At 50.2% G+C, this 20,137-nt stretch overlaps 10 protein-coding genes across 10 annotated transcripts; 5 read left to right on the top strand and 5 right to left on the bottom strand.

Moving 5' to 3' along the window:
- Nucleotides 1-313: 313 nt before the first annotated feature.
- M437DRAFT_38905 (PIG-X-domain-containing protein) lies at nucleotides 314-2,015 on the bottom strand (the record flags this gene model as incomplete). The annotated part of the gene is made up of 4 exons (XM_041019912.1): nucleotides 314-1,468; nucleotides 1,533-1,596; nucleotides 1,658-1,797; nucleotides 1,866-2,015. The coding sequence occupies 4 exons, from the start codon at nucleotides 2,013-2,015 to the stop codon at nucleotides 314-316; spliced, it is 1,509 nt and encodes a 502-aa protein (XP_040883712.1).
- Nucleotides 2,016-2,335: 320 nt separating this feature from the next.
- M437DRAFT_81168 (DUF1183-domain-containing protein) lies at nucleotides 2,336-3,317 on the top strand (the record flags this gene model as incomplete). Its single annotated transcript, XM_041027503.1, has 3 exons — nucleotides 2,336-2,825; nucleotides 2,878-2,991; nucleotides 3,043-3,317. The coding sequence occupies 3 exons, from the start codon at nucleotides 2,336-2,338 to the stop codon at nucleotides 3,315-3,317; spliced, it is 879 nt and encodes a 292-aa protein (XP_040883711.1).
- A 53-nt stretch (nucleotides 3,318-3,370) lies between these two features.
- M437DRAFT_39319 (uncharacterized protein) lies at nucleotides 3,371-4,961 on the bottom strand (the record flags this gene model as incomplete). Its single annotated transcript, XM_041019990.1, has 4 exons — nucleotides 3,371-3,494; nucleotides 3,547-4,248; nucleotides 4,300-4,868; nucleotides 4,926-4,961. 4 exons carry the CDS (start codon nucleotides 4,959-4,961, stop codon nucleotides 3,371-3,373), a joined length of 1,431 nt encoding a protein of 476 aa, XP_040883710.1.
- Nucleotides 4,962-6,226: 1,265 nt separating this feature from the next.
- On the top strand, nucleotides 6,227-7,339 carry M437DRAFT_30185 (uncharacterized protein; the record flags this gene model as incomplete). The annotated part of the gene is made up of 8 exons (XM_041019174.1): nucleotides 6,227-6,302; nucleotides 6,351-6,404; nucleotides 6,460-6,602; nucleotides 6,651-6,753; nucleotides 6,807-6,843; nucleotides 6,893-7,023; nucleotides 7,080-7,247; nucleotides 7,296-7,339. Coding segments are annotated over 8 exons (756 nt in total), but the record flags the coding sequence as incomplete, so codon positions are not given.
- Nucleotides 7,340-10,092: 2,753 nt separating this feature from the next.
- On the top strand, nucleotides 10,093-11,211 carry M437DRAFT_38968 (Mg2+ transporter protein; the record flags this gene model as incomplete). Its single annotated transcript, XM_041019922.1, has 1 exon — nucleotides 10,093-11,211. The coding sequence occupies one exon, from the start codon at nucleotides 10,093-10,095 to the stop codon at nucleotides 11,209-11,211; it is 1,119 nt and encodes a 372-aa protein (XP_040883708.1).
- Nucleotides 11,212-11,865: 654 nt separating this feature from the next.
- On the bottom strand, nucleotides 11,866-14,249 carry M437DRAFT_81164 (uncharacterized protein; the record flags this gene model as incomplete). The annotated part of the gene is made up of 4 exons (XM_041027502.1): nucleotides 11,866-12,534; nucleotides 13,189-13,325; nucleotides 13,383-13,987; nucleotides 14,041-14,249. 4 exons carry the CDS (start codon nucleotides 14,247-14,249, stop codon nucleotides 11,866-11,868), a joined length of 1,620 nt encoding a protein of 539 aa, XP_040883707.1.
- Nucleotides 14,250-14,658: 409 nt separating this feature from the next.
- Nucleotides 14,659-15,183, top strand: M437DRAFT_81163 (uncharacterized protein; the record flags this gene model as incomplete). The annotated part of the gene is made up of 1 exon (XM_041027501.1): nucleotides 14,659-15,183. One exon carries the CDS (start codon nucleotides 14,659-14,661, stop codon nucleotides 15,181-15,183), a length of 525 nt encoding a protein of 174 aa, XP_040883706.1.
- A 268-nt stretch (nucleotides 15,184-15,451) lies between these two features.
- M437DRAFT_72229 (uncharacterized protein) lies at nucleotides 15,452-16,612 on the bottom strand (the record flags this gene model as incomplete). The annotated part of the gene is made up of 2 exons (XM_041025820.1): nucleotides 15,452-16,387; nucleotides 16,418-16,612. The coding sequence occupies 2 exons, from the start codon at nucleotides 16,610-16,612 to the stop codon at nucleotides 15,452-15,454; spliced, it is 1,131 nt and encodes a 376-aa protein (XP_040883705.1).
- A 314-nt stretch (nucleotides 16,613-16,926) lies between these two features.
- M437DRAFT_62861 (phytanoyl-CoA dioxygenase family protein) lies at nucleotides 16,927-17,802 on the bottom strand (the record flags this gene model as incomplete). The annotated part of the gene is made up of 1 exon (XM_041024161.1): nucleotides 16,927-17,802. The coding sequence occupies one exon, from the start codon at nucleotides 17,800-17,802 to the stop codon at nucleotides 16,927-16,929; it is 876 nt and encodes a 291-aa protein (XP_040883704.1).
- A 430-nt stretch (nucleotides 17,803-18,232) lies between these two features.
- On the top strand, nucleotides 18,233-19,831 carry M437DRAFT_39626 (general substrate transporter; the record flags this gene model as incomplete). Its single annotated transcript, XM_041020044.1, has 2 exons — nucleotides 18,233-18,752; nucleotides 18,804-19,831. 2 exons carry the CDS (start codon nucleotides 18,233-18,235, stop codon nucleotides 19,829-19,831), a joined length of 1,548 nt encoding a protein of 515 aa, XP_040883703.1.
- Between the last annotated feature and the right edge of the window lie 306 nt (nucleotides 19,832-20,137).

Genomic DNA, 20,137 nt, shown 5'->3' with positions numbered 1-20,137 from the left:
CGATCTATTGTGTTGAAAAGAGACACTCATCTTCGCAGTCATTCGAAGTTATTCTAGAATCTTCTACAGACTAGATGCCAACTACATGCCAGAATCATTGTATGTCCAGTTGTGGGGCCCAACCGTTGGTCCGCTCAGTGGACAGTACTTCATGATCCCAAGCTTGCCAACGGTGGAATTGAGGGTTCAGAGTGATATGCGATCGCCGATGTCAACAGAAGGGGTCAATTACGCGGCGTGTTGGATTACTCCTTCCGCTGACGCGCATCTACAGTGTTAGCTATGCGAAAAGATAATCTCGATCGAGAACAAATCACTCTCTCTTATCAGCCTTCTCAACTCCTTTGCTTGCTGGTCTGACCAGACACCACAATACCCACAAGAATCCAAGGAGAACGGCCACTCCTGTGCCCACCTCGACGAAACTAGTCTTTGTTTCGTTCAACACAGGTATCTCGAGGGCCTCCATTAACGTCTTCGCCTCATACGAAGCGCCAATATGATGAAATAGTGTCTTGGGGCCAAAGAGTCCATCAAAGCCAACGTTCGTGCGATCGAAAGGATTAACAGACATCTTCAATCCGTCTTCGGCTTCACAAGCCCAGAAGACTGCTGGCCAGGGGATGTGTGCAGCGTGTGTGCCATCGGTGGATGGTGGCATGTAGCGTGTGTGTAGTGGGACTGTTGCTGTCCAGGTGTCGTTGTTCACAGAGGGCGTTTCAGGGTGTGCCAACTCTAGTAGTGCTGCTGAGCCCCATTGTGGTGTTGTCCACACGGGTGCCTCAAGATCAGTAGCTCCACTGAGACTGCGTAGAGCAACTAGATTCTGCGATGCGAGGAATAGAGGATCTGAGAGCTGGTAGCGGTCGATGAAGACCGAGGATGGCAGCGTCAGATAAGCGTGCAATGCACAAGACTCATCAGGCTGTATGAGGGCATGACTAGGAAGTTTGATTTCCAAGGTGGGATGCAGTCCAGTGGGTTGACGGAATGATGTCTCGAAGGTTAGCTCTGCAGACTGCTTTGATCCAGCATGATGTCTTGACGGGAAAGAAAACTTGGTCGCACTAGGCTTCGAATCTTCGCCCACCACAGTCAGCAACCCACTTAGTGCGATTTCTCCTTCTTCAGTAGACTTCTCAACGTTCAAGATGCCGACCTCAAGAGCGTCTGACGAAGGTTGCAAACGTAGTGTCTCATCCCAAACACCTTGCGAGCCATCGGCTGCAACAGCCCAATCCCAGTAAGCGTTGACACGGAGCGCGTGAGAAATTGTGTCGTAGTCAACATCCAAGGAGCTGGCTTGAGCGAGCGACATGATCTGATCATTACAAGCTGTATCCGATGGTTCACAGACAATCGATGAAAGATAACCAATGAGTCTTGTTAGACGCGCAAGAGGTTTGTAGTACTGATACTTTGCGGACATTGCAAAGCGTTCAGATAAGATCGGAGGAGTCGAGAAAGACTTCAGAAGGAAAGATAGTAATCAGTATTTTGTCCAGCAAGGCTCAATAGATGGAGCAGAATACCTTCATAGATGTGCACTCGACAACCTCGCCAAAGATCTTGCCCAGAAGAGGGCAGAGTGCTTCTCTGTATCGTTCAGCATAATTCAGCATAAGAGCAAACGGAATTCGAGATGAGCTAAACATACGAAGTCGCATTTTCCCCCGGGGTATAGAAAACATGAAAGCCAGACGGGACTCTCGATGAGAAAGGTGTTGCAGCATCATAATTCCACTCAGCAGACCAGCGTATGTGTACTTCGTGACTTTGCTCAAGGACGTTGACAACCTTCAAGATATTGTTAGCTTGACTCTCCAAATTTCAAATGGTCATATCAACAGGGCTCGTCTCCATACTTCTTTTGGCAGTTCTCGTGTGCCCAGCGTGACTCTCCATTCTTTGGCAGCTTTGAGGCCAGGCAACTTTATAGAGTCACTGCCAACATCTAGCGTCGCAGGATCAACTCCACCAGCCTCGTGCAACAAGTATGTAATTCTTTGCTTCATTGTTTATTTGCAGACAAAGGCCAGTTCGCGACTTGTAGTCTGGTTGCAGCAAGCCGCGTGATTGGGCAGATAGCGATAGGCGACTGAAAGCGTCAAGGCGTGCTGATGTTCGTCAAGCATGCTCTAACTTACGCACGACCAGGCAACCACTTTCAGCTTTTGTTTCATCACTCAGCCACTATTTATCGCACTGCCACCGTGTCCTCGCCACTCTTCAAGAACAAGAAAATCATCAGGAAATTACAAGAGAGTTATAGTAAGAAAGATACATCGTTTCGCCATCATCACATCGCTCGTCAACCACAAGCCACGTCGCCATAATGCGGGTATCCGCTCTTCTACTAGCCCTCCTCTCAGGCCTCAATCTATCAGACGCCCTCCGCAAACCATCAAACAGCGTCCTCCTTTCCAAAATCTCTAGTCTCACCTTACGTGCTGGTCAGAAAACCAGTGCTCGTCGCAGTTCTCCAATTCCACAGCTTCAATGCACGGGTGGCAATGCACGGGGTCTCTACGATGTGGACGTGATGCGCTGCACCAATGCCGGCTCTGACTACGACGACGACAATGTACAATGGACTTGCAAGGCTTCTCTACCTCCGGAATTCAAACTGGGTAGTACAGATGTTTCGTGTGAGGGCTATGATTCTCCCGAGGATCCTTATGTCTTGAAGGGGAGTTGCGGTGTGAGCTACAGGCTTGTGCTTACTCAGGAAGGCGAGAGAAAGTATGGTCGGAGGGCAGATGGGGATGAGAGAACTGGCCCAGCTTCGACTGGCGAGAAACTCATCTTCTGGGCTTTCTTTACGTGTAAGTCTACTCGTTCTGACTCGTGTTACATCAATTGACAGAGGTGATGCAGTTGTTGCAGGCATGATTGTCTACGGAGTTTGGGATTCGTGCGTCAGAGGAAACAACAGACGCCCACCGCACGCAGGGCACGGGTATGGAGGTAGTTGGGGAGGCGATGACAATGGTAAGGCGAGATTTGATAGCCAGGTGATCTGCACAATGCTAACATATACAGATGACCCACCACCACCTTACACGCCATATGGCAAGCCAAGCTCAAGTCGCAACTACGGCACACAGAACGGACAGGCTTGGAGACCTGGTTTCTGGACTGGTGCCGGTGCAGGAGCTGCTGCAGGTGCCGCTGCAGGATACATGGCTGGAAACAGAGGCAATGCCTCAAACAGATCTAATAGTAATGGCTGGGGTGGCAGCACAGGCTCGAGCTCTCCTACGCCATCGTCGTCGAGATACGAGAGCACCGGGTTTGGCTCATCGAGCCGCAGATAAAATTTCTCTGAGAGCTTCTTGTAAATCCGATCCGATACTATTTCATCCTCCCATCATTTGAACTGAATTACCGGAAAATATCTTGGTCCTGCAAAGCCAGTCGCAATGACAGTCTGTATATCAATGTTCTTGTTGACATACGGCGTCTGCAACTTCAGTAAGATATGCGTGCCAGATCTATCAAACAATTAGTGACGCATTCGTTCAACCCTCGCCTGGAGACACGTACACTGGAGGATCGAACTTGATCGCTACCCGATGTCGATTGTCCTTGATCTTGAATCTCGCCCTGGCAACATTATCGCTCTTGTATCGATCTGGCTCTGGACTTAGTTGAGCGGCTTCATTTCGCTCCGTGGATATATGTGGTTGCCGCATACGCATACGCGTATAGTTGGATCGATATCTCGATTCCCAAATATCCTCGTCGTCGTACTCGCGCAAGTTCCGCTCCCTACGCCTCCTATCTGCGAGCACGTCTGGCCTGGTAGGATCCTCGGGCCAAGAAATTTCCTCGTCACTCAAGACGACTATGCGGCCGTCCGGGGAGTCGCGTAAATCCGCAGGTTCATCACAATTCCGGTTGTCAATGTCGTTCCTGGTTGCAACCTGTCGACTTGGATCCATAGGTGGCCATGAAGGATCTCTGGTTGTAGGTATGGAGTTCCACATATCATCAGCCTCGTCCTCGTCCTGAGACTGATCATCTGCCGGAGAGTCGATGGGTGAGAAGAAGCCAGCGCCCCTGCGCGTACCAATAGCACGGGCGACCTCAGGATCATGTATGCTCTCCAGCAAACTGAGGCGTACAGGATCATGTGTACGGCGTGGAGGCGGACTTCTAGGAGGGTTCAGGTAATGTGTGGAGCTGTTGATATATGGCTGAAGGTCGTCTCGGCTCATGCCAACATAGACCAGACCCTCTTTTACCCTGCTATGTATTAGCAGGAGACACAGAGAGACATGGACATGACCTTCTCACGGAGCAGTAAAGCCATTTTCAGGCGCAATGATGTACAGCTTTTCCAGACAAAAGGTCGAATCATCGTGATGCCGCAGGACAATGTTGCACTTTGACGCGCGAGAGCAGTAAACACTTTTGTCGTGCTTGAGAATGTTCTCGGGCCCAAAATCGATGCTGCTGCGCTCTTCATTGTGGACCTCGCCATCGCAGCTTTCGAGTTCAAGCTTTAGTCTTCCAGGCTCGACCTGACCATAGCGACCGTACTTGTAATTTGACTCGTGAGTCAGCTTCCTTCTCTTGACATTCCACTGCCTGGGCTCGTCAAGGTCAGAGGATGGTTGGTCGATGATGGATCGAGTAAAGCGTGGAGGAGACTGTTCAGTAGGATCCCTGTAGCGGCGACGTCTCAGACGCGAAGGTGGAGGAGCCCATCTGGCATTGCGCTCGGCTTCCTCGGACTCTCTCCTCAATTCGTTGCTTCTTTGAACAACACGGCGAAGCCTGTCTAGCCTCGTGGGCGCGGCAGATGTGGCAGCATCATGATCAGGGTTGTTGGAGGTTGCGGAGGGATAGTCGTGGTCTTGCGGCTGCACGACCCAGTCAGCCATACGAAATCGCTACCGAGGGAGGCCATGCGATCATACAGCGGTAAATGAAGCCCAAGACCTTCGCTCTGACATGATTGCGCTTGTTCGTGTGCCCGTCCGGATGCGGGGTTCTGGTCGGTTCTGGCTGCAATGTGTGTCGTCTATGTGGGCGAGATGGTCGGCGTGACTCGGTGCGGGTGCTCCTCCGGACTGTTAGAGAGATGAAACTATAGCGTCAGTCGTTGGAGTGAGTTCAGGGTTGAGTGCGCCAGGTCGAGGTGTGTGGGCTTGCATGTCGCAGGGTGTGGGCGTGTGCGCACGGCACAAAGGCTATGCAGCCCCAAGCCCTATCGGGCCAGGCCGACCTCGATAACCTTTTCGGCATCCTCGCCGTTGCTGTCCGTGCATCAACCTCTCATCCTGCCGTTCACGGCTCCCAGGTCCCATATCGCTTCAACCTTCGCGCTCCCGCTCCCCGGAAGTATTCATCGCATGCGTGCGTACTTGTTTCTGGTCTCAGGAACGTTGATGATCCGTTCTGCTCCCATAGTTTCTGGGGCTACGTCCTATTGCATTTTAGTTGACAAAGCCTTGTAGAGACCGCATGTACAGCCTAATTTCTCAGCTTCAACATATCGAGTGTCCTAATGCGTACTGCGTACTGGTGATCGCTATCATACATCTTCTCGGATGGCAATACTTGGCAATGGTTGCGCAGCATCAATGACGGACCGCCATAATTGACTTGCCAATAATGGTCTGGATCGGATTTGGCTGCGTTTGCGAACTGTTTCCTCGAGCGGTTTCGGCATCAGCCTCTCTCGTAACTGCTTCCCAACCATACGTAGCCTCACCAATCTGCTGACATCGACTTCTCGCACTTCATGCTGTTTCATTCGATGAAGCATCGAGATCAATCCTGTCTCTCAGCTCCCTGGCAATCTTCTGAGCCGTCTACGGAATTGCCATCAAATGTTCCCCTCAGCTTGCTGTGACCCCAGATACTAACCCTATGGCCTAGTGCGTTCAGACTGTTGAAGTATAACAAGCCACATCTGGGCCGGCTTGACCTATCCAGGGAAACGCTGCTCGGCACCTAAGATTGCTCATCGAAGAATCGTCCATGACCCGTTCGCGTTATTGCTTTGCATTTGTGGTTGAGTCGCGGGTAACTACTGCGGAACTATCGCACTGAAACGTCGCTTGTGGAGGATAGCCGTCTAGCTTCTTGTCCATTCCTTTGCCAATACGGACCACAGCCGTAATACCTATATGAACCCCTGCCCGAGGCAAACGGGATTTCACGATTCATACTCCTTCAACCTCCCACTATGGAGGCACACACTCATGAGATCGCAGAAGTACCGACCGCGGCGAGAGTCGTTACCATGGCTCTCTCCATGATAACCATCAGCGTACTGGCCATTTGTCTTAGTAAGACTGCTTTGAGATTCCTGGTATCGGCTACATCTGACTGGTCAGCTCGTCGGATACAGGTCATTCAGAATTGGAAGAACATCTCGGTGACGAATGCTTGTAAGGCCAACACACTGTCAAATCGTGTTGGACATGTTTCTGACATTTTATCAAGTGATCATTGCGATATACATCGATTCTTTCCTGTTCATCTTCTGTACAGCGGTGCTGTCCAAAGCATTTTCACTGAACCAATCTGCCGGTATCTGCGATGGTGCTATTTTGCTATGCCTTATTTGCTACATGACTACCAAAATTGTAAGCCACCAAGCACATCTGACCTCAGCACTTCTGACCTAGAGGCAGATGATCTACTACTTCTTGGTTGAAAAAGTGCACATCATCCGAACCACCAACACAGCAAGGAGGAAGAGCAAGCTTTGGCTGTTCAACTTCTTCGGCGTCATATGTGAGTTCATTGCCAGATATTCGACGCGAACAACATGTTCTAATGCTACCAAGGTCCCTACGTCGTCTTGGTCATCCTCAATTTCGTCTTGTAAGTCTGAGCACGGCTCAGAGTGGGCAACAAGCTAACAGTACCATAGCCGTATTGCATACATCAACGAGAAGGGTGTTTGCGTTATTGGAATGAAGAGGCGCGCTCTGGTACCACTCATTACATTCGATATTGTCCTCAATGTCTACTTGACATCACTTTTCCTGCACCCCCTCCGACGTGAGTACAAGAAAACCGTCAGGCATGTCTTCAACCTTGCTTATATAAGATTCTAGAGTGCTACTCGTTCAAGCAGGGCAAGAAATCTGCAATGCGAACGCTGGTTCTCCGAACATTCGTGGGATCCTGCGCGACTCTTCTTATGAGTGTCGTTAATCTGTCGGTCCTTACAATCCTTGACGGAGAGCCTGGATATATATGTCTGTGTTTGTGCAATCTTGATAGTAGGTCACCAAAGCGGAGTAAGTAAACATCTGCTAACTGCTCATCAGTCCTGTTCACTGTTTGCGTCCTTCATTGGGCAACAGCTATCGACCGTCAAGATAGAACCACAACTTCCGGATCTCAAAAGCCCAGGCATACCTCTGAATCTAGAGGTGGGTTGACCAGCACGATTGATGGCAAAAGAGACGACTATCTGGAGTTAGACGAGAGGCATATCGCCAAATCGACAACCGTCATTGAGGCCAACAGGGAAACTCCAGATCCAAGTATATTGAACTCACATGCAATCAAAATAAAGACTCAGCATGTGATAGAAACAGAGCCTTATGATATCGACTGCGAGAGTGGTACTGGGAGAGAAAGCCAGGAGAGGATTGTCAAGCCTGGCAGCATCTAGGCTGACCGGTCGCGGAGATGTGCAACTCGTAGGACAGAAACAATCTTCACAAGATGCAACCACAGTTCCGTTATCGCAAGGCACAACATTGCTCGCTACCAACTGTTTATCTGTAGCGAACTGACCAAAGGGAAACGACTCCTCGAGCCGAGTGTTGAGCAACCACAAATCACGCTTCTGTGATACTGCTTGACCGACGCCCCGATGGACAAGACGTGGCGGCAATCTCACATCCTGCTTACACGGCTGACAGATAATGCGTAAGTACAGACATGAGCGTTTGACCAGAACATATTGCAAATTCAAGGCCTTTTTGTCGTGAACTGGATGCCTGGCAACGCGAGTTGCAGGAGAGCACCACGACCGAGGCAGCACGAGTTTACCGAGATTGCGGTTGCCCAGATACAATTCAGCCGCCAGCACGAGTCTTCAGGATCTGAAGAAAACGTGAGTCTGAAGAAGTGGACCGGTCAAACAAGGGAAGAGTAACACAGGCCAAATCTAGACAGATGGTTATTCAAATCAGGGAAGTGTGTTTGACCAGCTAGCGTTGCCAATGAACGGTGAAGGTCTTGGGGTCTCTGATTTTGGGGAACGAACGACCGAACTAGCGGGCCGCTACAGTTCGTCAGTGCGAAAACGATTGGACGTGCTCGAGCCTGTGAAGAAGGGACACCTGCGACACACGGCAGGATGCAGCATTGCAGGGGCTGAAGATACTCGATCATGGTGAAGACATGACGAGCTGATGAAATTTACCTTGCAAAGGTCGTGTCTTGTTGATTAGAACGGGAGAAAGAAAAAAAGAAAGTACAGGGCCATAAACGAGCCATGGGGTGACACATGTGCGTAGTGATTGGCTGCAGTGACATGGCTGGGGTTGCGCTCTTTCTCTCTCAACTTTGCGCTCTGGTCTGTGCCTCGAAAAAGCCGTCGTCCTTGAATCACGAATCGTCCTCGACTCTTCCTTCTTACCTACCAGCCTCGAGGCCTTGTGACTTCTTGTCATCTTCACCTCTCCCTGTTTTGATTCTGCTTGAATCAGCACAACTAACCCTGGATACACCAGTCGACCGATTGCGCGACCTTGACCCGCTGTCGATTCTTCATCTTCTCTTAACCCAAGGCTGGTGATCGTTCAACAAACGACCTTCAGCCGCCACACTTCGCGTACCACACATACCCTTCAGGATCCTGTCGCTGCGGCGTTTCCATTCTGGCTACCACCAAGTTGGCGGGCTCTCGCCTTTTCCTCTCCCTTAGCCTCCCTTCTCAGGGCCCGAAGATTTGGGTCTGCGGAGGCGACAAGAAGCCGCCATAACTGGTCCACGGCATACTACCACATCATTCACTAATACGACGACCAATTAACTCCCATTCCTGCCCTCTATCAAGACGGGGTAGAGACTGGAACGCGAATCACCATCCACGGCTTAGTGTAGGGCTGACCCCTGCGCGAGGCCGCTGTTCAAGTTGAACATCTCTCAACGGTGAGCGCGCGCGCGCCGCTCACTTGACTGCCTATAAGCGCATAGACTTGAAGGGACCGACATACAAAAACATATTTAGAGAAAACCCATTGGATATTCGAGACCATCAAAATGGCCGAGACTCCCAGATCAGAAAGGTCGCAGACCAGATTCAGCACTCCCGTCTCCGACCTTGACGATCACCGCCACCAACAGGAATCACTCCCACGCGCACACGAACAAGGTTCCCGAAGAGGCACCCTGGCCAGCATCGCTGGTAGCCCACATCTCGCAGCTATGATTGCTGCTCAACAAGGACAAGGAATGGTTGCTCGTGATTTTGAAAATGCTATCGTTGACGACCAAGACGACGACAGCATTCGATCCGTCCACGAGACTCCCACATGGCGACGCAACTCAATCGGACAGAATGTAGGAAGGCAGACAACCATTCGTCTTCCACCACCTGCCTTAGAGGCTAGATCTAGGAGCCGTGAGTCTTCCAGTTCAAGATCAACCTCCCCTCCAAACTCGGTTGACGCTTTCGCCAATCCTCAAAGACGTCGTCGTGGGGATACTGTTAGCAGCGAGGCTCCTCCTTTCACCAATCTCAATCTCACAAGGACCATCTCTGGCGCTTCCAAGCATCGTCGATCGACTTATGATGACACCAAATCGACTCACACTGTACAGTCACGCCACAGCTCTGTCCAAGACGACGTTTGCTTCCCTCCTGAGCGCGACCAGAGTAAGACCTACCTGATCGATTTTGAAGAACTTGAGGAGTTTGTTGCAGAGTCACACGAAAAGACTCCTGTTGCTCACCCATTCCAACCTCCTTTTGGCAAGCAGAAAACTCACAGCGAGCCAAAGGTATTCCACGACCTCCGCGCTTCCAAGACCAATGCAAGCGATAGCGACGTCACGGATGAGAAGCAGGCTATGGATCAGATCAAGAAGGCAGACCTTTCTCCCGAGATGGAGCTCGAGCGTGTTGTATCTCATACTCAGTACCTCAACAGGTTCACCTTCTTCTCTTCTGAGATTGACGAGACTATTCACGCACCAGAGTTGGGTGGTCTTCTCATGCCTGGCGAGTCCTTCAGAGACTTGTTCGAACTCGGTCCGGATGGTGGTGTCTGGTGGCTCGATATGCTCAACCCCTCCGAGGAAGAGGTCACAGCCATCTGCAAAGCATTTGGAGTCCACCCTTTGACTCGCGAGGATATTGCCACCCAAGAGACACGTGAGAAGGTTGAGCTGTTCAGATCCTACTACTTTGTCTGTTTCCGATCCTTCTACCAGGAGGATAAGCAGAGCGAAGACTACATGGAGCCCATCAACGTCTACACCGTCGTCTTCCGCGAAGGACTGCTGACCTTTACCTTCTGCAACAACCCACACGCTGCTAACGTTCGCAAGCGTATTGGTCGTCTTCGTGACTATGTCAACCTCAGTGCCGACTGGATCTGCTACGCTTTGATCGACGACATTGTCGATGCTTTCGGCCCTGTCTTGCGTGATGTCGAGCATGAGGCTGATGCCATCGAGGACAGTGTCTTCACTGCGCGCTTTGAAGATTCTCGCCTCATCCTTCGACAGATTGGTACTTGCCGCAAGAAGGTCATGTCCCTGCTGCGCTTGCTTGGCGGCAAGGCAGATGTCATCAAGGGCTTCGCCAAACGCTGCAACGAGCAGTACAGCATGGCTCCTCGTGGCGATGTTGGCCTGTATCTCTCTGACGTTCAGGACCACGTCGTCACCATGATGAGCAACTTGTCGCACTTCGAGAAAATCCTTTCGCGGAGTCACTCCAACTACCTCGCTCAGATCTCAGTGGACAACATTGCCCAAGGCAACAAGGCCAACTCCCTGCTCTCCAGAGTCACTGTTCTGGCTACCATTCTGGTTCCTCTCAACTTGGTCACTGGCCTCTTTGGTATGAACGTCCGTGTGCCTGGTATGGACGGCCCCAATCTTGCCTGGTGGTTCGGCATCGTCGGATTCATGATCATTTTCGTTGCAGCATGCCTCCTAACCGCCTGGAAGCTCGGCCTGCTTGCGGACGTTGTTCCAGAGCGCGAGGAAGAGTTGTAATTTGCTCATCGGTACAAAATGATTTCCGCACATACACCATTGCCTTTTCGATTTCTCGATCTTGCCTTGCGACTTTTTCTGGTTTTGGTTATGCATCAGTTCTTCCTTAGACATTGCGCATGATTCTCGCATTGGTTATTACGTTAGTCAAGGTCGTTCAAGGATACAGGGATGGCTTGGGATATCTTTCTTGGAGGGTTCTGTCTCGTTTGTTCCTTTGCTAGCTTGGATACCTCTTTCGTCGACCTTCGATTTGCTTTGTTGTGCGTAGTTGCTCTGATCCTTAATTGTCATTTTTTTTTTGTTTCGAAAAATCTTTCCCAAGTCATCCAGACCCAATATCGCCTTGCTTCCGAACCATCTTCTTACAGAGAATGTCTCGATCAAGCTCCAAAACTGCGAAAAGCCTTTGCAGCATCACCCAAGTCCAGCATCGAGCTGTATGCTCCAAGATTGCCACTTTCCTCTCGCTTCTGCTTCTGTAGCATGCCGTTGCAACTCTGACCCATAAGACCACGTCCCGATGTCTTCTCATAGAACATGCGCATCTGCATCGGCATCAAGCTCTCATCATAGTGATTGATGATGTCCTGCTTCTCAACTGCACGATGCAAGTCACTCCAGTCGCCAGAATCCATACCGAAAGCAACACACTCATCTGCCTTGTCGCGAGACCACCAAAAGGGCCTTGTCGCGAGACCACCAAAAGGGCAGAACACCAGCCTTGCTCTCAGCGAGATGGAGGAACTTCTGGAAGGCTGGCTTGCTGTTTGGTTCGCCGGCTTGGACAGTGCCTTTTGTGATCTTGTTCTCGAAGGTGTATTCGTCCATACAGCGTAGACGAAATGTGTCGATGAGCAGCTTGAAGACATCTTTTTCGGAGCGATCGTGCAACCAAGTGCCGGCATCGAGTTTGTGGAATGGCTTGTCGATGGTCTTGGAGAGATTCTTGGATGCAGTAGGTTTGCGAGTTGATGACGATGAGGGCATAGATCCATCTTTGCTGGTGCAAGACTTCTTGTGGAGCTTCCAGTGAGTCTTTTGGCAGGAGCGGCTGCAGTACCACTCATTATGGCATTTGGCACAACACTTGAGGTTTGTGGTAGTAGAGCAGTGGGCACGTTTTGAAGATGCAGTGGATGAGATCATGATAATTCGAGAGTCTTGCGAGTCTAGCAAATGTGTTGAAGGAATACGGGCTGTATAAATCTTGGGTGAGCAAACGGTGAAGGGGGGCTTGCGTTCGTGTTTGCTCTGTCCGTCCACCATGCGGGACCATGCAATCGCTGCATCAGCAGGTCGTTTGTCACCCTTGCTGTTGCTCTTGAGTCGTCAGACAAGTCCCAAAATGCTCAAACTTCCCGAGAGTCTGTGTGAGTGATTCGAAATAGGGATGTGGTCTCTCCCCTCGAATCTAAAGCTCAAGTTATGCATGTAGTTGGCTTCGATGATCTGGCTACGAACCGAGTGCTTTAGATGAACTTTGCAACTTCGAAGGGTGTCTCACGAGCCTACATTTATCTTGATGCCGAACAGTCTACCCGTGACTCTTCTTCTATAACCATAAAGTTTCTCTGAATAGAGGAGCAGTGTCCTGCCTATTTAGCCATGCAATGTTGCGATACGAAAGTGTTGTCATTTAGGCGAGGGCACCTCGTCACTACATCAAGAAACAATGATAACGGTGAATGGTATAGACTTCTTCCTTGAAATTCCTCTGAATACTGCGCGGTCATGCGCTGGAAAGGCTGCTCTATTACTCTGTTAATGAAAGACTGATTTGTTTCTCTTTTTGCCTTTTCTCGGCTGCTCTGTTCCATTTTCCCTCATTGCTTCCTCCTCGGTATTCTTGCTGGTCCCAATTGTTCTTCGTTGCAGACCATGGAAAGCTCTCAACGCCCTCTTATGTTCATCGCCATCTACCATTTGGTCCTCTTGTCACGCAGATCAAGCTCAGCGGCAGGAGCTGCCATGAACGCTACGTGCCAGCTCTTCATGGAAAGGGCACATGACAGGGTTTTCGACGCGGATACAGGACTTATGAGCCTCGTTCCAGCCTGGAGGGGCATGTCTCCACTCACCGTGAGCGTGGAAAGACGCGGTGATGGCTTGGACTGTAATAAAGACTCAGTAAGCAAGGTCAAGGTAGACAAGAGGTTGAGGGAACTCACGGGCGAACGTGCAAGTTGCGGGGTTGTCGTGGCACCAGTGAGTGTAGTGCCAGTGGCAGTTGGCGTGTCCCTCAGGGCATTCCTTGCCTGGTTTGTGCTGAGGAGGCTTGCTGGTCTTCTTGGGGCTGTGGCTGTTGTGAATAGAACCAGTAGCAAGCTGGTGAATAGATCCGTAGGCGGGAATAGTGCCAGCAAGCTCCATGGGCCTGGTGGGACCATAGGAAGGGGGCACAGAGACCTGGCCGGCTGAGTTGTAGACTTGCTGGTGGTGGTATTGGTGGTCAAGAGGTTGTTGAACAGCAAGGTAGTCGTTGTTCAAGACAGTCGATGCGTAAGGGGTGACGGCCTGCTGGGCATCAAAGGAGTGGTTTGCAGGAAAAGCTGATGCGTAAGGATCAGATATGGAATAAGGGTTGAACATGCCCTGGCGGACGGCAGGGTCGTCGTTGATAGAGACGGCCGGTTCGTAGGGGTTGACCATGGCCTGCTGAGCAGCAAGATGTTCATTGACAGAAGTCGTGGACTTGTAGGTATCAGGCATGGGCTGGCTTGGAGTGAACGAGGAGACAACTGGGTTCAGGGTTGTAGTCTGAGCTGGAGCAGATCTAAAAAGGGGTCAGTATATGCGAAGTAAGCCAGGCGCCTGATGATGACTTACTGACGAGTGCTTTCAGGCACACGAGGCATGATGCTGATGCCAGGTTGAGTGACATCAGGATCCTCACACGCAGGGCAATCAAAGTCTGGTTGGGCATCGACGATGCTGTTGATAGGGTCTCTGACCTCGACCCAGCCCATGGGCTGACCCGAGTCGTTGACATGCTGGACGTGAGGGCAGTCAGACCAGCGGTAGCGAGTGATGTTCATCTTTAGAGATGCTTTGTGATTGATGATGATGTGACTCGATCGATTTTGTGGATCAAAGATGATGATGGTTGTGGAAGGAAGCAAGAAGGGTGAGAAGTGGAAGGTGGAAGGAGTTTTATAGAGGCCGTGTGAACGAACGGCAAAAGTGAGCTGCCACGACAACAAACGACGGAATATTGAGCATCGTTGATACTCCTCTGTCACTTACCTAATATCGCCAAGAGCATATACCTACCAGAAATACAAGTCAACTCCTGGGGACCTTCATTACTTAGTTCTATCACCTATAGACCAAAGCAAATGGAAGGGCAATCGCACCAAAGATAATGACTACCCAAATTGAATAGAAGGTCATCCTGTCTGTCCACCGTATAATCAGAGAGTAGACTCGAGCAACCGTGTCAAGCGCATGGCTAAATGTGTCAATGCTCAACCACTTCCTCCTTCACACTCGAGCAGTAAGATGGACACCGAGCATTTGAAGCTCCGTTATCACTTCAAGACGAGAAAACTATCCGAGAAGAAAGTTACAGCGCAGCACTCACACCTTCCCTGTCTTCTTCGTTTCACCAGACCGCGTAGCTGTACCCAAACTGCTAAGGAGAAATTCGACAATGACGGTTTTGCATTGGTGTTGGGTATGCCGGACCACCATGAAGACGACTACGTCGAGCTCGAGTACCAACTGACAGATCGTATCCAAATCGTCATCGACAAGGAGATTTTCGAAGCAAGCGAGCGGAGAGTACGCTATGGCAATCGCGAGTCTAAAATGTCACTAAATGGTAGCACATTGTTCCCGGATCTGCTCTCGCTCGAGGACTGGAAGCTGCTTCAGAATGAGTGGGAACTGGCTCAAGGCTTCTCTGTCATCGGTCTCAGAACTCTGACATATGCTCTTCACAATTTGTATTTCTGGGAGGAATATTCGTGATGAGGTCTACAAGCAGGCGCCGTTACAAATTGGAAAGTGTGGAGGTTGAATACCATGGAAAGACGAGTTCAAGATGGTCGAGTTCGAATGACTCAGAAGAATTGATTTGGCCAAGCTACAGGTCGGTTTCGCAAGAAGAAGGTACGGCGCACCATTAGTCTAGCTTGGCAGCCTGTCAAGACGCTTCGTTTTACCACTGCAGGCGCTGCATTGGAGTGCGCGGCCCCGAGTCTATGCAGACAAGGTACACAGCAACGAGATTGAGCAGTTACACGTTTTCTGTCTTGACAGTACCTTTCACAGCGATACCGCCTTCTGGAGTCTCGGCCCAAACCTCGTACTTCTGGTCATCAGCTTTCCTTCCGCAGATCTTCAGTGGATCGTAGGCATAGAGCGGTGCAAGATTTCTGTACTCGACTGACTTGATCTGCTCACGGCCTCCCTCTTTCGCTAGCTGTTTTTGCAAGATTGTCAACATGAGCGTGAAAGAAAGAGGGCCATGAACCAGTAAGTGCTTGTGGCCTTCCACAGTCTGACAATATTGTGGGTCTAGGTGGATCGAGTGAGCATTGAAGGTCAAGGCGCTGTATCGAAACAGCAACTGAGCATCTGGACGGATTGTGTGGTGAAATTGAGGTTCATGCTGAGGTTTCAACATCTTGCCAGGCTTTTTGGCAGCAGCAACGGCTGCTTTTGCTTGTTCTGGAGTTCTCTCGCGCATAAAGACAATGTTGCGGCGCTCGATGATATTTGCAGGACCAAATTCGACATCAGATGGCATCCATAACCTCTGCCTGATGTTTTCTTCGAGAGCAAGTATTTTGTCTAGTTGACCATTGGCATCTGCCATGGCCTTCTCCTCGTCTTTGTTCAAGGCGGCAATGCGGCGTTCAATACCAACAAAGACTTTTTCATCTCCAGGCTTGCCTTTGACTGCAACATCTCGAATGCCTTCGAGGCATACTGCACGACTATTGTCCATGAGCAAAGGCTTCTTTGAGTCGAACAAGACACTGCCGCCAGCCCACATGCGGCGAACAAAGGGCTCGCCAGGCGAATGATCTGGGTTGGTGCCATCGAGTAACAAGTCTGAAGGAGGTTTTGTGGGCTCGAAGTATAGCAGATGGTGAGGAATTGGCATAGGTAGTGGCTGGTTCGGTGCTGGGGGCGTGAGCGGAGCGCTGCAATGTTTCGTTAGCCAAGTCTTAGGTGAACCATCTAGCGTGGAATCTACTTGCTTTGTGTTTGGTAAGAAGTCGGCCAGCGAGACATTGAGTCTGAACGAGTTCTGCGACGTCAAGTCATCGAATACTGGCCGAATCTTCCTCGTCGTCATTTCTGCCTCGAGATGCGCATATGAAGACTGCCATCTTCGTTGACAGCCGCCGAGTCTCAATGAGCTTGACCGTACCGCTCTTATGCAAGCCATCGTCGTTACAACTATCAATCTACTGGTTGTCTGTCATTGAACAGCTACCGCGTCAATTGTTATACATGGTCGTCGGCAACGCGAGTCTATGACCGAGTCGGCATGAAGGAAGCTTTCCCCGCCCCCACCATGCTGTCCTCGGCCCGTGTCTTCCGGCGCGTCATTCCTTCTCGAGTCGCGACACACCTTTCATGTACATCTTGAAGACATCAAGCATGTGCTCATTCGTTCTTTGTACTACATTACCGGCGATGGGTGCATAGTATACTTGAAGTAAACTCGGCCAAAATCGTTCACCACGCTTCACAGCTACATCAAGGCTTGAGAGAAAAGTCATGGGTATGCGCTCCCTTCAGGTAATCGTAACCATCTTCCACCCAGTCAACACAAGGTACCAGTCCTCCCCAGTTGATCTTTCCCTCGAGACTTCTTGGAAGTATCACTTTGGTGTCATTTCGGTACCACTTTGGGAATTGCACTGTCACAACCATCACTCGAGGCTCGTCTGTCTGGTTCGGCATCCCAGCGTGCCAAAGTCGAAAGTCTCGAACGATCAACGATCCTTTGGGTAGTGTGGGCTGTATAGGCGGGCTTATCTTACGCCTTGCCTCAGTGAGGTCTGGTCGTACACGATACTCATCTGGGTCCAGCACATCTATGTCTGTCTGAGTATGAGTGCCCAGCCAGATCTCAGTCGAACCGTTGTTGGGCGACGTATCGACAAGGTTAATATTGATGCAATAGCCAAAAGGTACCTTCGGCATGTCAAAGTCGACGTCGATATGGACCGGCTGACGACCTTTGGCTTTGAAGGCCGTGTTCGCGCTGAAGAAACGTAGCATGGGATTTGGTCCAAACATGCATTCCACAACCTCCGTAGCCCATGGGTTCGCGATTATGTCTTCAAAGATATAGTCCTTGTCGACCGGCGGCTCCTGCTGGATGTTGCCTGTTGATGCGCCGAAATTGCGAGCGGTCGTTTTCTGCTTGTACAAGACCTTGGCTTCGGCTACCATGCGCTCATTCAGCTTATCCAAGTGAGCCACATCGACTGCATTCTTCAGCACGACCAGGCCATCAAGATGGAGTGCTTCGACTGCAGCTTGCAAAGTATGGGAGCTCAGCTTCTTACATGCCAACTCTTCTTGTGACAACTCGAGGATTTTGACTTGGGGTTGTGTGGATGACATTGAAAAGACGGGTTTGTTGTTCAAAGCTAGGTAAGTCTGAGGCTGTAGGCCGGTTCGACTGATTATATAAATTTGAATCACGCAGTAAGAGCTTGCGCACCTCGAGTGGAAGGTCCAGCAGCGATCATCATTGCCTGATATGCTCTAGTCATACCCCACTCGAAATGATAAGGCACAGCATTGTCAACTGCCTGAATTAGAATGCACACAACCACTTTTAGGGAGCTTGTGCAAACACATTTTCTTACTCGATATCATCTTGTCATGTTGTGGATACGAGCCAAGAATTGTAAGTTGATGCCAAGATGGGTAAAAACAGTGACTGTTGCTGACCAACTTGGACAGTATACCATTCTGGTATCTTTGACCCACCTTGCAGTGGACGGTAACCACGCCAGATACTGTTCTGATTTGGAAGTTACGACCAGTCATGAAATCCGAAACATGTGTTCGGGATACAGAAATCGAGCATTCGCATGGATTTTGGCAAGCAGCTAAACTATACTATCCGGCAGCATTGTGGGTTCTCTATGTGAACCTCGCAACTGTACTCAAGGGTATGGATGGAGGTATCACTGGAAGTCTGATCGGTCTTGACCCTTTCAAGAAGACCTACGGACATCCTTATAACGATACCTACGTCGTTCCAGCTGCGTGGGTCAGCGCTTTCGGCTATGCAAACAATATTGGTGGTGTCTGTGGTGCTTTGTTCTCTGGTATTGTCTACGAAAAATGGGGCCCTCGAAGGATGATCGCAGCCTGCTCTCTTGGATCGATTGGTATCATATTCCTCCAGTTTTTCAGCACCACGCCTGCACAACTGTTTGTTGGTCAATTACTCAATGGCGCGATCATCAGCTTCTTCCCTATCTGTGCGTCGGCATATACAAGTGAGGTATCCCCGCTGGCCTTGAGAGGCGTGATGGCTTCTTTGACGAATCTTGCGTTTAGTGAGTGCATCTCAATTGACAAGGGGCAAATCGAGTGCTGACATCTTGCAGTCTGCGGCAAACTCATCTCCTCGGGGATCATGAAGGGGACAAGCTCCATTGAAACTTCCATGGCTTACAGAATTCCTATCGCTACACAATGGGCTCTTCCAGTGTTCATGCTATCTTTAGTGTACTTCTGCCCTGATCCCCCATACTGGCTCTGCCGGAAGGGACGACACGAAGATGCTGCACGATCACTCGAGCGTTTTGCAACCAAAGAGGTCAATACCAAACTCACACTCGCTAACATTTTGGAGACGCTGCGTTTGGAAGAGCCATCGAAGCAAGATCGTCCAAGCTACCTAGATTGCTTCCGTGGCACAGACCTCAGGCGTTTGATCATCTGTGTGATGGCATACGATATGCAAGCCTTCACAGGCAACATGTTGTTCATCAGCTATGCGGTCTACTTCTTCGAGATGGCTGGCTTGGACTCTGCAAATGCATTCTCTATGAACATCGGATTGACCGCTCTTGGGTTTCTTGGTACTTGTGCTGCTTGGCCACTTTTGTCCTACGTTGGAAGACGTCCAGCATACCTGTTTGGTACGATTGGTCTTGCCACAATTATGTTCCTCATCGGAGCCATTGACTTCGCACCAAGAACGACCTCCGCGCCCACTTGGGCTCAGTGCGCATTGATGCTTCTAGCAAATTTGGTCTACGACACGACTATCGGGCCGTTCTGCTACGTTATGCTAGCTGAAGTGCCATCAGCAAGGCTTCGTGGTCTCACCATCGCCTTGGCTACAGTTTCTGTTCAAATCATGTCCATCGTGTTTGCTGTGGCTATACCTTACGCCATGAACGAGGACCAAGCTAATTGGCGAGGCAAAATTGGGTTCTTGTTCGCTGGTCTGGGGCTCTTATGTGCACTCTACTGCTTCTTCTTCATGCCCGAGACCCGAGGGAGAACCTTTCAAGAACTTGACATGTTGTTTGAGCGAAAGATACCGAGCAGAAAGTTTCAAACGTACAAGTTTGATGCGGAGGTGGAGAGCTCACAAACTGTGTTTGTAGAGAAGTCAAATGTTTAGGAATATCATCGAGTTGTTGGGTCATATCGCTAGAACATATGGATTACCGATTTAGAAAGACACTCTATTGTGTAATAGACTTTCAATGTTGATGTCGAACTGAAGCTTCCTTGCCCTGCAATGCTCAGTGATTTGCTTGAAGTTTGGCATCCAGCTTTGCTTCGGGAAGGAGAGGATGTTATGCTTCAGTTCCTTTTGGTGAATCGTGCCTTCCTCTTTCTGCTCAACTCTGGGCTTCCTCTGTCAGTAAGAAGCAGCTGCCTTGACGAAGTCTCTTCAAACTTCTTTGTTTGAGATTTCAGACCT

This window comes from Aureobasidium melanogenum, assembly GCF_000721775.1.
Source record: "Aureobasidium melanogenum CBS 110374 unplaced genomic scaffold scaffold_2, whole genome shotgun sequence".
Lineage (NCBI taxonomy): Eukaryota > Fungi > Ascomycota > Dothideomycetes > Dothideales > Saccotheciaceae > Aureobasidium > Aureobasidium melanogenum.
Note: the sequence above shows the minus strand (reverse complement) of the source record. Positions and strands in the feature narration are given on the sequence as shown.